Source organism: Neolamprologus brichardi, chromosome 22 (assembly GCF_056152115.1).
Source record: "Neolamprologus brichardi isolate AB-2024 chromosome 22, ASM5615211v1, whole genome shotgun sequence".
Taxonomy (NCBI): Eukaryota; Metazoa; Chordata; class Actinopteri; order Cichliformes; family Cichlidae; genus Neolamprologus; species Neolamprologus brichardi.
The window spans coordinates 32,070,380-32,085,575 of NC_142124.1; the positions used below are offsets into that span (position 1 = coordinate 32,070,380).

General features: G+C 39.1%; 1 protein-coding gene across 2 annotated transcripts in view; it reads right to left on the reverse strand.

The window, feature by feature from the left end:
• Nucleotides 1-15,196, reverse strand: part of phf14 (PHD finger protein 14) — a 129,310-nt gene that overhangs the window by 97,811 nt on the left and 16,303 nt on the right. For both annotated transcript variants that reach the window (XM_087834494.1, XM_087834495.1), the window contains exons 5-7: nt 3,233-3,392; nt 2,368-2,479; nt 1,270-1,407 (exon numbers count right to left, since the gene is read on the reverse strand). In XM_087834494.1, the coding sequence (XP_087690620.1) occupies nt 1,270-1,407; nt 2,368-2,479; nt 3,233-3,392 (410 nt within the window). The remainder of the gene's footprint in view (nt 1-1,269; nt 1,408-2,367; nt 2,480-3,232; nt 3,393-15,196) is intronic.

The following is a 15,196-nucleotide window of genomic DNA, read 5'->3' on the forward strand; positions in this document are numbered from 1 at the left end:
GACGTGATATTACTATTAATTCAGTGTCCAACCATTTTCATGGGCTTGTGAAGAAAACTTGTATTTTTACTTTTAAACATTAATGTTATTTATTTGTTTATTAGTTGGAAGGTATCTTTGTGTAAAATAGGACGCTCAGCAAGCTGTAGAATTTAAACACATATTTTAATAAATAAACTTCTGCAGGCTTACTGTAGATTTTTCTCTGTGTAAAACAAACAGTGGTGGATGGAGCAGCTACAAAATTTGCTTTTCTTCACATCACAGTTTGTTAATCAGGTGCTTTGATCAAGGACTCCTGCTCACGTTTGTCCCAGTAAAGGTTTAAATGGTGATCACAGGGAGGATGCTGGAAACACATTTTTCTTCCACTCAACCTGAGCTCACATCTCTGTAACGGCTCCTCCTCTTTGCTGCGTGTAAACAGACTCCATGTTAAACTGCCGGAGTCATCATCACTGCTGCTGTTGTGCTATTAATGTTTTTGTTTAAAAAAAAAACTGTGCGGGCTTAATGTTGTCAAACTTTTTATTCATGCACTGCTCCTAAATATGTTTGTATTGCAGATGTCGCAAATGTGGGTGAAGCACTTGTGTTTACATAGTTGAACACATCTGCACGCTACAGAGCCGTGTGTTCAACGAAGCATCGAAGGCTGAATTGTTGCAGCCCTAGAAGGATGGTTCAAACACAGGGCAACAGGTTCAGTTTAGAGACCTCCATGAATCAAGGAAACTTTCTTTATTTTATTTTTTCACTTTTAAGTGACATTTTGGTTTAGTTATGATAGTTTTTGCAGCAACAGGCACAGGTAGTGCAAACCCAAGACCAAACAGTTGTTTTTTGTTCTGCCAGTCACTACACATATGCTGCTTACAGTTTCAACAGCTAACACTGCTTTGTTTAACAGGTGACTGTTATTGAGCTGACAAATTTATAGCATCAAGTTCACTTCCTAGTTTTTTGTTTGTTGGTTTGTTTTAAGAGCTGCACAGCCAATAGCCATCACACAAAAAGTCATAATTCTTTGCTGTGCAGACGTATTATTGAATTTAAAACATCCTTTTAACACTTCTGACATGACAACCACTGAAGCTACGTTAATAAACGTATTTGTACGGTGTAAATGAATCAACTGTTACCAATCAACCACCCGAGTGTTTAAATGGAAAATATCTGCATATTCGTGGACTCTTCATTTCTCCGAGGGAAGAACGTTCACTAATAATGCTCACTGGTGTCGTTAAGCTGCTAACAAGGTCGCCCTACCTCCTCCGCTGCAGCCTCAGACAGGAGCCCCTCCCTCTGTGCACAGGTGACGTGGAAGTAGGATCGACACATTCCTGCATCACAGCTGATACACACACCAGTCCTGGCAAAACGGGCATCCTCACAGAAACTGCACTCCTGCTCGTAACAAAAATAACATAACATTTTTTCATTTTTCAAAAATGCCAGTGTGCAACTGTTTCACTGTTAACCACTTTTCATTTTGACAGATATGTTGGATTATCTGCTGAAATTCTGACGCTTCCATGTGAATTTCTAATTAAGCTGCTTTCAGGTTTTACATGATAAATCAGCCTCACCTTAACGCTTGTATTTAGCACAATTACCTCGCGTATACATCACTTCAGACTGACGAAACTTTAGCTGAAAAGCTCTAAAGCCGAATTTCTCAAACTTCGCCCCCACTAAGTGCCTTCTCAACAGGTAACTTCAGCAACTTTAGGGGTGGAACGTGCCACTTTTAAATTGTGCCCCATTACTGATCATAATGATTACTGTAAGTAGAGCATTTCCGGTGTTTAATCAGTTTTGCTGCAAAAAAAAATGTCTGAACACAGCCTCTAGTTTATGGGCGTCAAACTCAGCCCTCTCTGATCATAAGTGGGCGGGACCAGTGAAACTCTCCTTTCTGTCAATGTAAAGAAGTTACAAATTTAACTTTTTCAACATCATAAAGAAAAAGATGCTGTGACAAAAAAATCTGTCAGCATGATGCAAGATTACAGAAAAGGTTCTGGCAGCTCATTACAAAGACTGTCCAGTTTTTCTTTTTTTTCTCAATGAAAATAAAATTGGGCTTCACTTGAGCCACCTCCTAATTTTAGAAATTCCCTAATATCATTGAAATGCAGCCAGATGCTGCTCATTTTATATTTTCGCCCATGTCTTCATTTTTTCCCCAACAAGCTTGCGTTTTAATCTGGCTCGCAGGTGTAACTGTCTGTTCCACTACACGCCTGCCCCCCTCCTCCTTTCTCTAATGGTACGACCCCAGTCTTTGCACGGATTGGCCTCATGGCCGATAAACACTATTTACATTGAAATTCATCTTCATCAGTGAGCAAAAAGAGAACTTGCCTTGGCCCCATATTTTGAATAATTCATCTCTGTGAGTGTTACTGGTCGCAACTTATCAATGTCTCCAAATGCCACTCCAGGAACATAAAGGGCACAAACCACATGCACCCACCTGAAAACATCAAAGAACAAAAGCAAAATTGGTGAACAAACAGTACAAAGAATGGTAGAAAAATCCAGAATTGGAAATGGCTCAGAATCAAGTAGCATTTTAAACATTTCGACTCCTGGATGCTGATTTCACAAAAAGCTGTGAACTGATAAATCATGGCTATGGTTTATTTTTGCATTTAATGTAGAGAATTTGTGTAGACAATAAGACACTTAATATCATGAAACTAGTTTCTCACATACTCAAAAAGAAATTGCCTCATAGATTTATGTAGGCCCAGACTCATGCTACAGTTTGGTGTGAGACAGTTTCAAATGTGGACTTTAGGCAAGAGAATCCAAAGTCCAATATAAAGATATCCATCTCTAGCAAGCAACCGCTTCACAGTTTAATTTGCTGTGTTTTTCATGCTCTACTGAAGTAGTAAATTCGTGTGCAGCCTGGCTGAGGAGCACTATCAGCGATAACGTGGCTGAAGTCTCCACGCTTCACATAACACAGTCTTTTCTCTCACTCTTTTTCTTCCTCTCTTTTCTCCTCCCTCCATTCCTCCAACACTTCTATTTTCCTTCTTAATCAAACCTGCTTTTCTCCTCAGCACTGAATATATAACGCAGTTCAGACGGTCTTTGGATCCCTGCAGCATTTTGAATAGCACAGATCATTAGCTGTTATTTGTTTCTGAACATGTTCCACTTGCTGTATCTTCTAAATGGCAACTGACCACCAGGTCATTGTGCCACTGTATCCCACCTCCCAGCATCCGTCTCTTTGAAGATGCCATCCTGGTTGGGGCATAGCTCACAGCTGGGAGTCACTCCATTCTTGCAGGCATCACAGAACCAAGGCTCTGTTGAATTCTCAGAGGCCGAGCTCATAATCGAGTCGCTCTCGCCGTCCACACCGTAACACCCTGGAAGCAAAGACCAGTATTAACCTCACTGAACAGTCATCCCATTCAAATGAAAACTGCTCCTGTGAGCCACAGCGTGCAACACATGTGGTAGATGCAAAGCTGTGCCACAGAGGTTAGAGGTTAGGAGTAAAAAAAAAAAAAAAGAAGATAATTTTGCATTACTCTGTAACATGGTCTGAGATCCACTGACACATCATTAGCATTTAACAATATAAACCTTAGGCTACACATTTACTCTAGCACAAATTCCTAACCCAATCAGGGCACAAAATATGTTTCTTTGAGAGAACCAACACAAAGACAGCAAAGCTGAAACTGTGGACTAGTCCAAACAGCAGCTCACAAGCAGAAATTAAGGCTACAACGTGACTGCTAATCACTGCTTTTGTTTCCTGATGAAAAATCAGTCCCTGGCTGGGCTTTGCATGCAGTCAGTTTTCACATCATACTGAGATTATCTATTTCCTTTATGTTAGCATTCTGTTTTTGCACATCCTTGTAGATTCAATTCTGATTTATTTTTTTTTAATGCCAGGCTCAGTATGCACTTTACCGTCACATTCCTGATGCTTCCCACAGCTGAAAATAAAAGTAATGCCCTCAAAAGCTAGCTTGGCTATTTTCCTCCTCTGCAATGAGCTGAAGTCAGCGCAAGTGGAGAAAATGCAGTACACTACTGCATTACAGAAACAGCTCCTTTGATTAAAGTAATGTATAACTCTAAAACACCTTACACCAAACACTGCCCATGTGACATATCTCTATGCCTTTTGCCTTTATTAAGACACAAATGTAAACAATGTAAAAAAGGGAAACGGGTTCACACACCAACTAACAGAGGAGCTCCAAGGACACACTGACAACGTCTTTACTTGCTTCACTTTGGCAGAGCAACTCCTCAGATTAGGGCTGTTCGATATAATGATATATATTGAATGACGATATAAAAACGTCTATTGTTTCCTATTACACTATCGTTTGTTTTGTGGTGTCGTAAAATAAACTGTTTACAGCAATATTTTTTCATCGTTTTGATGGTCACTGTAGTGGCTATATTAATTTCTTAAAGTTCTCTCTTTCTCTTATATTTAATATCACCAAACTACTGGTAAATGGACTGGTTCTTATATAGCGCTTTTCTACTCTGTCCGAGCACTCAAAGCGCTTTATACAGCTAATTCATTCACCCAATCACACCCATTCACACAAGCACTTCTAAGCTTAAGTGCTAAGTATCTAACATTCATACACATTCACACTCCGATGGATGCATCGGAGAGCAACATGGGGTTAGTATCTTGCCCAAGGATATTTGGCATGCAGACTGGAGCAGCCTGGGATTGAACCACCGACCTTCTGGTTAGCGGCTGATCCGCTCTGCCACCTGAGCTACAGCCACCCCTACTCTGCTCCTGCAACAACCGGACCCGTATCCTGTGAGTCGTGCGCTTAACACTACTGACGGACAAGCGCCTGTTTTTACATGTTGTCGTTAGCAACAATGAAAACCATCACGTGGCTCTGCTGTCCACTTGTTTGTTTTCCATGTAAACCTTTCACAATAAAGCTCAAGATCCTGTTGAGACTAAACTGAATCACGTGAAAGAGTACGCAGAGAGTTTACAGATGAGAAGAAAGAAAAAAAGAGCTGTCAGGTGCTAAAAAGTTAACCTTAGACTCAAACTTTGAAAGAAAATGGTGGCCGTTACAACTTATGACTAAAAATGTATCGTTTCATGCATCGGTTACACCAGCTGGAAAAACTTCACGCAAGTCAAGTTGCCCGAGATTCACAGAATTTACAGAAAACGTTACATTTTTGTGATTTATATTGTTGTCAGGACGATAAATGTCTTATACTGGGATATGAGATTTTTGTCATATCGCACAGCCCTACCTCAGATGATAACTGGCTCTGGTTGGCACAATCAGGGGAAACAGAGCTACCCACAACCAACAAAATGAGAAGAAGATGCAAAAGGTGCTCCTGCTTCCTGGGAACTTCCAATGTTGTCATCCAACATGCCACAAGTTGCTTTATTCTGGCGTATGCTCTCATGTCCATTTAATCTATACCCCTCCAATCCTCACACATTCACCTCCCGTGCACATTTGTATAAGTGGACAGCAGCTAAAAGATCTCCTTTGTTATAAAAATGTCAATGGTAGATCTTAGGCTGCTAATGCAGGGAACTGCATATAGGGTATAATCGAAATTTTAAAAAAAACAAACACATTGAAATTATGTAAACTGAAGTGAATTATGCTAACTAAGTGTGACGATAGTAATGAAGTAACTTTTGATACAGAGATAAGGAGAGAGGGCGCAACAAGAGAACAACAAGGTGTGACTCAAAATCAAATGATTGGAGTTACATTGAGTAATTGGATGCCAACATCAGGTGATAGCCATGTCATACTGGAAAGGCGGAGAGAAGAAGGGGACTATAAGACCCTTTGCAGATAATGATTAGTCGTTACTTCCTCAGGGTTTTGTCGAAGTGTGCAGAAGATTAGAAGACCCTGCATCACACAGTAGATTTCACAGCAAGAAACCCAGAGGATTTAGCCTTCTTCTTGCAACCCACTATGGACCACAAATTGAATTTAATATTTACTATCCAATATGGTGCTCACTAGATACTGGAAGGGAACTATCTAAGGAGTTCCACGCTCCTCAAAAAGGATTTTATCCTGCGTGGCAAGAATTCATCGATGGCAAAGGTTTTTGCTCTCTTAAAAATAAATAAATCAAAACTGACAGTAGATATTTAGCAACAGTTTTGATTTTAGGGTAAAGATAAATAAACAGAGGCCTGGGGAACATTACTGACGACAGGCAAGCTTGTAACCTGATTTTATTTTTTTTTTAACTGTACTTACCAATTACAACTTGAGAGATATGGTTAAAAATCAGGCAAGTGCCAATGATGTCAACAGATTCTGATCTCTTTAAAAGAATATCATGCGACACTGTATCAAAGGCAGAGCGCAGATCATAGAGAAAGCATGGCTAACAGCCCAAAGTCAGTTGCCATTAGTGGATCATTTGTGATTTTGTCCTGGACTTCCTCTGTAGTGTGAAGTGGCAGAACACCAGACTGAAATTGTTCAAACGAATGACTGTTATTAAGGTGTACAACAACATTTTTTTCAAGAATTTTTGAAAGAAAAGGTAAAATTGCAATTGAACTGTACTTATTGAGGTTCACCGGGTTTCTGAAGTGTTCGATTTATCTCAGCTGTTTTAAGAGGTAAAGGAAAAAAGCCAGGGATCAGGGAAGAGTGAATAACCTCAGTTATTAAAGGAGAGAGAGAGGATAAACAGGATGTTGCCAGTCAGAGGTGGGTCAAGGCAACACGTAGAAGGTTTAGATTTCTTTAAAATCATACAGTGTGCCATATGTGGAATTATCTAGAGCCAGCTGCTGACAGATGTTACTAACCTTAGTACTGAAAAAGGCTAGAAAAATGTTCTAATGCTCAGTGCAGTAAACCTGTGGTGGAAAATTGTCAGGTGATTTAATGTAGAGCACAGGTGTCAAACTCCAGGACTCGAGGGCCGGTGCCCTGCAGATTTTAGATGTGTCCTTGATCCATCACAGCTGATTTAAAAGGCTAAATGACCTCCCCAACATGTGTTGAAGTTCTCCAGAGGCCTGGTAATGAACCAATCATTTGATTCAGGTGTGTTGACCCAGGGTGGTATCTAAAACCTGCAGGACACCGGCCCTCGAGGCCTGGAGTTCGACACCCCTGATGTAGACAGTCCTTGTATTCACTTCACCAGACCTCATTAGTACTGCATAATATTCATATTTGACTGCAGACAGAGCATCCTTATAATTCCACGTGTTGACGATGCATATCCTTATGGACAGCAAGACCAGTCTTTGTGCAGAGCCATTCCAAGCAATCTTTAGTTTTAAGTTTGCATAAATCCAGAATAAATCAAAGAACAGAGTGAATGAAATAGAAAGTCCAAGTTTTTAATGGAAAGTACTGAGTAGACTGTGTCGTCCATTATTGTAGTAAGACACCAGTTTATCAGAGTAGATAAATTGTCTCTACTGGGCAGACTGTTCTACAGCAGAAGGCAGTTATGTCAATGTTTTTAATATCGCGATATGACAGAGCGAAGAGTTTGACTTAGATAATATTAAATGGACATCAAAAGATACCAGCTTGTGGTCAGATATGGAAAGATTAGATGCTCCACAGTTCTGAGGAGTAACACTGCATACATCGCATAATATCAAGAATACGGCCCTTAGAGTCAGACTGAAAATCAATAAATTGTTGCAGGCCAAAGCTATTAAGAGATGATGAATAATCTCTCATAAGAGTATTAGTGACAGCGTCTAGATGTATATTAAAATCACCCAGCAAACTAACATTGCAGGAGAAAAAACTTAGAAGCTGGATGAAGCCAAGCAAACACATTTTAATATTGTCCTCTTAATTTTCTGAGGCTGCCTAAACAATTACTTGGCTGATGTGGTTTCTATGGCTGCTATTACACCAGGCATACGTGCGCTTTACTACCAATGAGAACAGCAATCAGCACTCTCCCTCTGTCAGGGAGATAACACTCCAACTCCTAATTCAGTCAAGCAGCCTTTGGGCTTTTCGAGCAATGGGAAAGACTCAAAAATCAAAAACTTAGTGTTCTGCATGCCACACTGGGGAGTCAGACAGCCCATAAAAAGCAAATACTGGGGTAGACAGAGTTGTTTATTCAGCTCTACACTGTTTGGTGGGCGCGCGTCCTTTTCTGATTGAGAGACCATTTGCTGTGTGCCATGGTGAATCACTAATTCTGAAATCTGCTCTTCAGAGGCTGCTCGGGCTCTAGTCTGAAATTTTAAAACAGGCCTTTGGTTTTTCCGTGGAATCAACTCACTCGTGCAATTAAGGCACAACTGCAGTTTTTCCTTTTTAAAGAATAGGACGATCTGTTTTCACAATCTATTGTTACCCCTTAGCACCACTATTATGTATTCTACCTCAATTTTGCCCCCGCAAGATGTACCAAGGGCAGGAGGCTTAAAAAAAGGATCATCTAGGCAGTTCATCTTTACTTATTGAGCTCTGAAACTGGGGTTTATGAACAACCACCGTGCTGGTTTAAATGATGTATGGTTGAACCGTGCCACAAATCTTTGGTGTTCCTTTTGAACTGAGATACAAAGCTCAGACCGTTTAGCCATGGGTTAGTGGCTAATATGAGCTAAGCTGACAAAAAGTGATGACTACAAGATAGCTTCATAATCCCTGAAGGAAGATTATCCCTGTCAGAAATGGACTTTGCAGGAAAAAAAGAAGGTAGAGTTGACTGAACCACCGAGAGAACTGCTCAACTATATTGACATTTTATGAAAAAAACGCTTTGTTTATGTTCCACAAACACAAAATACATCAGAAGAAAGTGTACAAGGTTACAGAATAAAATATAAACTCGTTTTCACAGTTATACAATTATACATTTTGCTTTTTACCAATAATAAGGCTCATTTATGGTATGCTCCAACCCCATCTCTAGAAAAACTTGGAAAAGTACGTTCATTTTAAGTTCATAGGTTTGATAGATTAGTTATTCATGTGTTTTTATCTCTGTCACTGTAACATAACCATGTATGAAATTAAAATAAATCTCAGGACAAGAGGCATTTTTTTTCATCAGCCAAACTTGATGAATGTACAGAGGTTTAGGCTACGTCCACACGTATTTTTGAAAAAGCAGATTTTTCTATGCGTTTGCACCTTTCGTCCACACGTAAACGGCATTTTCGGTCACTGAAAACAGAGATTTTTAAAAACTCCGGCCAGGGTGGATATTTTTGAAAACTCCGTTTTTGCATTTACGTGTGGACGAGAAAAACGCAGAAAACGCAGCGTCAAAGGTGTGCGCATTTTTTGACGTCACACTGTGCGCCACGTTATTGTTTCGGTGAAATGAATTTCTACAATACTGTTACTGTTAATTTACTCTCTGCAGTGTTTAAATGCTTACATATACACACACAGTTACTGTCCCTCCACACATACGACTCGGTTCTGCTTCTATGCCCCAGCTTTGTTTACTTTTTCCCACCGAGGCTTCTAGACTTCTGATTGGCAAACATTTCTGCACGGTTAGGAATATATCGCCACCTGTTGCTTTGGCATGTTCCTAGCAGCGTTTTTCTTCATTTCTGCATTTACGTGTGGACGGGATTATTTTTTAAAACGAAAACGGAAAGTCTCCGTTTTCAAAAATACCCGTGTACGTGTGGACGTAGCCTTAGTGCTGTCCACTCCAGTACAGGGGTCCCATATATACGGTCTGCTATCTGAAACTCTTTACAGAGCCAAAAGTAAAACCCTGAAAAATGTACAATAACTAAAGTAGTAAAGTCTTAACTGCAGATACAACTCACCTTTCATCTCTGACCTAAAGCCCTTTATGTTTTTTTGTTTTTTTTTTAAACTTTTTATTTTGTACTTTTTCCAATTTTATAGTACATGCAAACCAAAACACGAAAAAAAGAACACAAAAAAATAAAATAAAATAAATAAATAAAGGACACCCAATCTGTGGAAGAAGGGAAAAGGGGGAAAAAAACCAACAAAAAACAACAACAACAACAACAACAACAAGGAGAGGTCCCTGCCCTATGGGGCTGAATGAGTCTTATAAGCTATCCATTTTGTCCACTGTTTTCGGTGTTTGTCAGATTTCAGTCTCAAAGTGTAGGTCATTTTCTCCATTATATATATGTCCTCGATTACATCAGTCCATTCTTCCAATTTTAAAGGGTCACTTTTCAGCCAGTTTTGACAAATAATGGTCCTCCTTTCTTACATTTCTTACATTTTCCCATATTCCAAAATACATTACTCGTGCCTCACACAGCACGTCATACCCCAGCACTTTCGTCATTGTTACCGCAATGCTTTCCCAGTAAGGTTTGATATTTTTACACTTCCAAAACACATGAGAATGATTGGCGTCCCAGTCTCCACATAATCTCCAGCATTGTTGGGGTGTTTTCAGCTGCTTGCTTTTGATATAAGGAGTAATAAAGAACCTAATCACATTTTTCCAGCCATATTCTCTCCATCGTCTAGAGCTAGTGGAATTATGCTGTGAGAGACATACGGATCGCCAGTCATCCTCTGACAACTCAAGATGTAATTCCGATTCCCACTTTTGTTTGATATATAATGTTTCATTCCTATTCAAATTTTGCAGGCCATTATATAATTTCGATAAAATTCTTGATGGAGGATTTTTATATGCACCTGTTATTATTTCTATTATATGGCTTCCTTCTCTCAAGAACTTCTTCCTAATTTCTGTATTGTAAAAATGTCTTAATTGAAAATACCTAAATAAATCTGATTTATCCAGTCCAAATTGTCTCTGTAAATTCTCGAAGGATTTGAATGTTGTCCCGTCTATTAATGTGCATATTGCTGTAATTCCTTTATTGACCCATCTTAAAAATGTACTATCCCATTGTCCACTTTGGAATTTTCGAGAATATGCAGGCCAAATCAGCAATTTACAGTCTTCTATAATTCTATATTTCTTCACTATAATCCACCAGAGTTTAATAGTGAATTCAGTAATGAGATTTGTGTTCGTAGACTGGATAGTTTCTTCTCCCAATCTTGCTTGTGGATGACATGATAATAATTTACAATAATTTATCTCCATATGCTTCCATTTTGAGGTGTAATCCGGTGAACACCAGTAAACAATATATCTCAGCTGGGCTGCATAGAAATATTCCTTGAAATTCGGGAGGGCAAGTCCTCCTTTTTCTTTTCTTAACTGGAGTATTTTAAATCTTATTCTTGGCTTTGTCCCTTTCCAAATAAATCTACTAACTAATTTATCCCATCTACCAAATTGTGCATCTGGTATATGGACTGGCAATGAAGTGAATAGATGCAGTAGTCGGGGAAGCACATTCATTTTTATTACCTCTATTCTTGAGCTAAGGTCCATGACAAGCGGAGCCCATTTAATCAAATCTTTTTGGATTGTATTACTAATCTTTACATAATTTGCCTCGTATAGTGTACTTATTTCACTAGTTAGATAGACACCTAAATATTTGATCTTATTTGAGTCCCATTTTAGTTTATATTCATTTTGAATTGATTCTTTGGGGAAACAATTCAGACAGAGTACTTGAGTCTTTACGATATTTAATTTATATCCTGAGTTTTTGCCAAAATATTTTAATGCTTTAATCAACCGAGGAAAGGTCGTGTCAGGATCCTGTAGGTATATAATTATATCATCTGCAAAGAGACCTATTCGTTGTTCAATTTTAGAAACTAAAACCCCTTTTAAGTCTGCACTTTGCCGTATATACTGAGCCAAGGGCTCGATATACAGAGCAAAAAGGGCTGGACTCAGGCAGCAACCCTGCCTGGTTCCTCTGAAGAGCTCAAAACTTTATTTTAATTCTAGCCAATGGCCTGTGATACAAGGATTGTATACACTCGATGAAGATACTGTTAAAGCCCATTCTCTTCAAAACAGCAAAAAGAAATATCCAAGAGACTCTATCGAAGGCCTTTTCAGCATCTAAGCTCACTAAGGCTGTTGGGATTTTCTCTTTATTAACTTCATTAATTATATGCAATGTGCGTCGTATATTATCTTGTGTCTGTCGCCCCTTAATGAACCCTGTCTGGTCTTCATCCACCAGATCTGGGAGAAACAGCTCTAAGCGTCTTGTGATTATGGATGTAAATAATTTATAATCCACATTTAAAATAGAGATTGGGCGATAAGAGTCACAGTTTTCCTTGTTTTTACCTTCTTTTGGTAAGACTGATATAATGGCCTCTTTCCAAGAGGGTGGAGTTTTAGCGTGTTTCAATGTCCAGTTAAAGGAATCTATCAAAATAGGAGCCAAAACCTCTTTAAAAGTCTTATACCACTCATTGGGATACCCATCACTCCCTGGACTTTTATTAGATTTCAATCTCCTTATTGCCTTATCCAGTTCTTCCTTAGTGATTGGTTTAGTTAAAAATTCATTTTGAGTTGTCCCAATAGAAGGAAGGTCTAACTGATCCAAGTACTCTTCAATTTCTTGTCTGTTTTTCTGGTCGGGTTGATTATACAATGTTTTATAATATTTTTGAAAGGCATTTTTTATCTGTATTGGTTCATATAATAGTTCCTTGGTGTTTGGATCTCTAATCTTATTAACTGCATTACTTATTTGTATTGATTTTAACCGTTTAGCCAGTACTTTGGTTGCTTTAGAACCAGACTCATAAAATGTTTGTTTTGTGAATCTCAGTTTCTTTTCTATTTCCTCCATAGACAGATCGCTTAGTTGTTTTCTTACATCTTTAATGCTTTCAGCCAAGTCGGCACTCAAATCTGTATGCTGTTTTTTTTCTAAATCCCTTAATTGTTGTTCTAATTTGACTTGTGTGAGTTTTTTCATTTTTTTGATATGGGTAGTCCTTGATATCAGATACCCTCGAATTACTGCTTTAACAGTATCCCAAATTATTGTTGGATCCATCTGTTCATCCTTGTTGTCAGCAATACAGACTTGTAATTCTTTTTTAATCTCTTGTACCACAGATTCATTGTTAAGAATACCAGTATTTAATTTCCACAATGATTTCTTATTCTGATTATATAAGTGAATAGTCAAGTGTATGGCGTTGTGATCCGACAGATCAGCTATACCGATATTACACTCTATGACTCTATGTTTATCGCTTCTATTTATCAAAAAGAAATCTATCCTTGAGTGTACCTTATGGGCTACTGAAAAATGTGTATAGTCCTTCTCCAGAGGGTGTAATTCTCTCCATACATCGCAAAGATCCACTTCCTTTATAAGTAAATTAAGAGCCTTGGATTTATTATTTTTGCGTCTTTTTAAGCTTGTAGTATCTTTAGTATGATTTAATACACAGTTCCAGTCACCCCCACATATCAAAGTCCCTTCACTAAAACTAATAATTTTTTCAGATATTTTTTGATAGAATTTTGGGTTGCCCTCTGGAGGGGCATACACATTTATCAGAGATACCACATTATTATTAATCCTCCCTTTAACAGCAACATATCTACCATCCTTGTCACAGATTTCCTCTAGCATTTCAAAATTTACCGTATTAGAAATTAAAGTTATAACTCCTCTTCGTCTGCTATTCTTACATGAACTGTAAAAGGAATTTACATAGCCAAACTTTAAATTTTTCATGTTCGTCTTGTAACATATGAGTTTCTTGAATGAATATAATCTGCGCCTTGTGTCGTTTCAATTTAGATAACAACCTACTCCTTTTAACCGGATTCCCCAGACCGTTGATATTGATTGAGATAATGTTTATTTTACCTACACCACTCATGACTTGTACAATGTGCAGTAACCATCCCCTCAAATTTGAAAAAAGAAGAAAAAACAATATTACTAAACATAAAACAAAAAATAATCAAAAACTTGCGACTCCCAATTAGTAGGAAAAAACAATCTCCCACCATGACCCCGTTGGTAGGTCTAGGGTAAAAACCTCCATAAAGGGAGAGCCCTATAAAAAGTTTGAAAACTGAAAATATTGTTCCCATCTTATAGTCCAACGTATTTACCTCCATCCGGTGTTGCTCCTCCCGTTCTTTGAATTGATGAGGCAACCCTGTGATATTCTGATCAGTGGCAGGGGAGAGATGTCCCCCGAACTAATCAACATTTCTCTGAAATTCCTCCAGCTTTTTTTTAGCTCTCTGCCCCGGGGAGGTAATTTGCTCTCGACGGGAAATTGGGACCCGTTTCCACTCTCGACACCTTCTAGTTAGCGCGTCCTCCTCCTCAGATACCGCCGGGATCTGTACATCATATCCCCGCCTCTGTAACTCCAAAGCTGCATCTCGTGCATTGCTGTAGTTTCTGACTCCGTCCCGCCAATGGATCCGCATGCTCGTGTAGGGAGTTTGGAAGCGCACACCCGCGTCCTTTAATATCTGTTTAACTTCTCTGTATTGTTTGCGCTTTTGGACAATATCTGATGCATAATCATGATCAAAATAAATCGTCTTGCCATTCACCTGGATTTGCTTCTTTTTCCAAGCTTCTCGAAGTATAAGTTCTTTCGTTGTGAATTCCTGGAAATTGATAAGAATCGGGCGTGGGAATTCTCCAGGGCGCGGTTTCTGTATGGGGATACGATGGGCCCGCTGGATCTTGAGTTCCAGCCCGTCTGGTATAGGTATTTCGTGCTGTAGCAACTCCGAAACAAAGTCTTGGACGGATCTCCCCTCAGCGCCTTCCTCCACTCCAAACAGGCGTATGTTATTTCTGCGGGATCTTGACTCTAGATCCACCAGCTTGTTCTGAATAAATTTCTGTGTTTTCAAACTTTGGAGGAGCGCTTCAGTTAGCTCCAGTGTCATGTCTTCTATATTTCCCACTCGGTCCTCAGCTTCCCCCACTCTCTCCGACAGAGTTTTTATGTCCTCCTTTATCTTATCGAGTTTGCCGTCCAGTTCCTGCTGTAGCGTGTTGATGCCTTCTCTCAGCCTTTCGTTATCTTGTTTCATTTCTGATTTCAATGATTCGATAGCTTTTAATAACTCGCCAGCCGAGTCGCTAATTATACTGTCGGGGCTCGTGCAATCTTGTCCTGTTGCATTGTTAGCATTTGTTTTTGCGGCTTTGTCATGTCCCCTTGGCATTTTGGCCTCCTTTTGCCTTATTCCTCACCAACTACGTTCGCCTTACTCAATTGAGTTGTCTGTTAACGAGTTTTCGGTGTTTTTCTATTCCTGATTA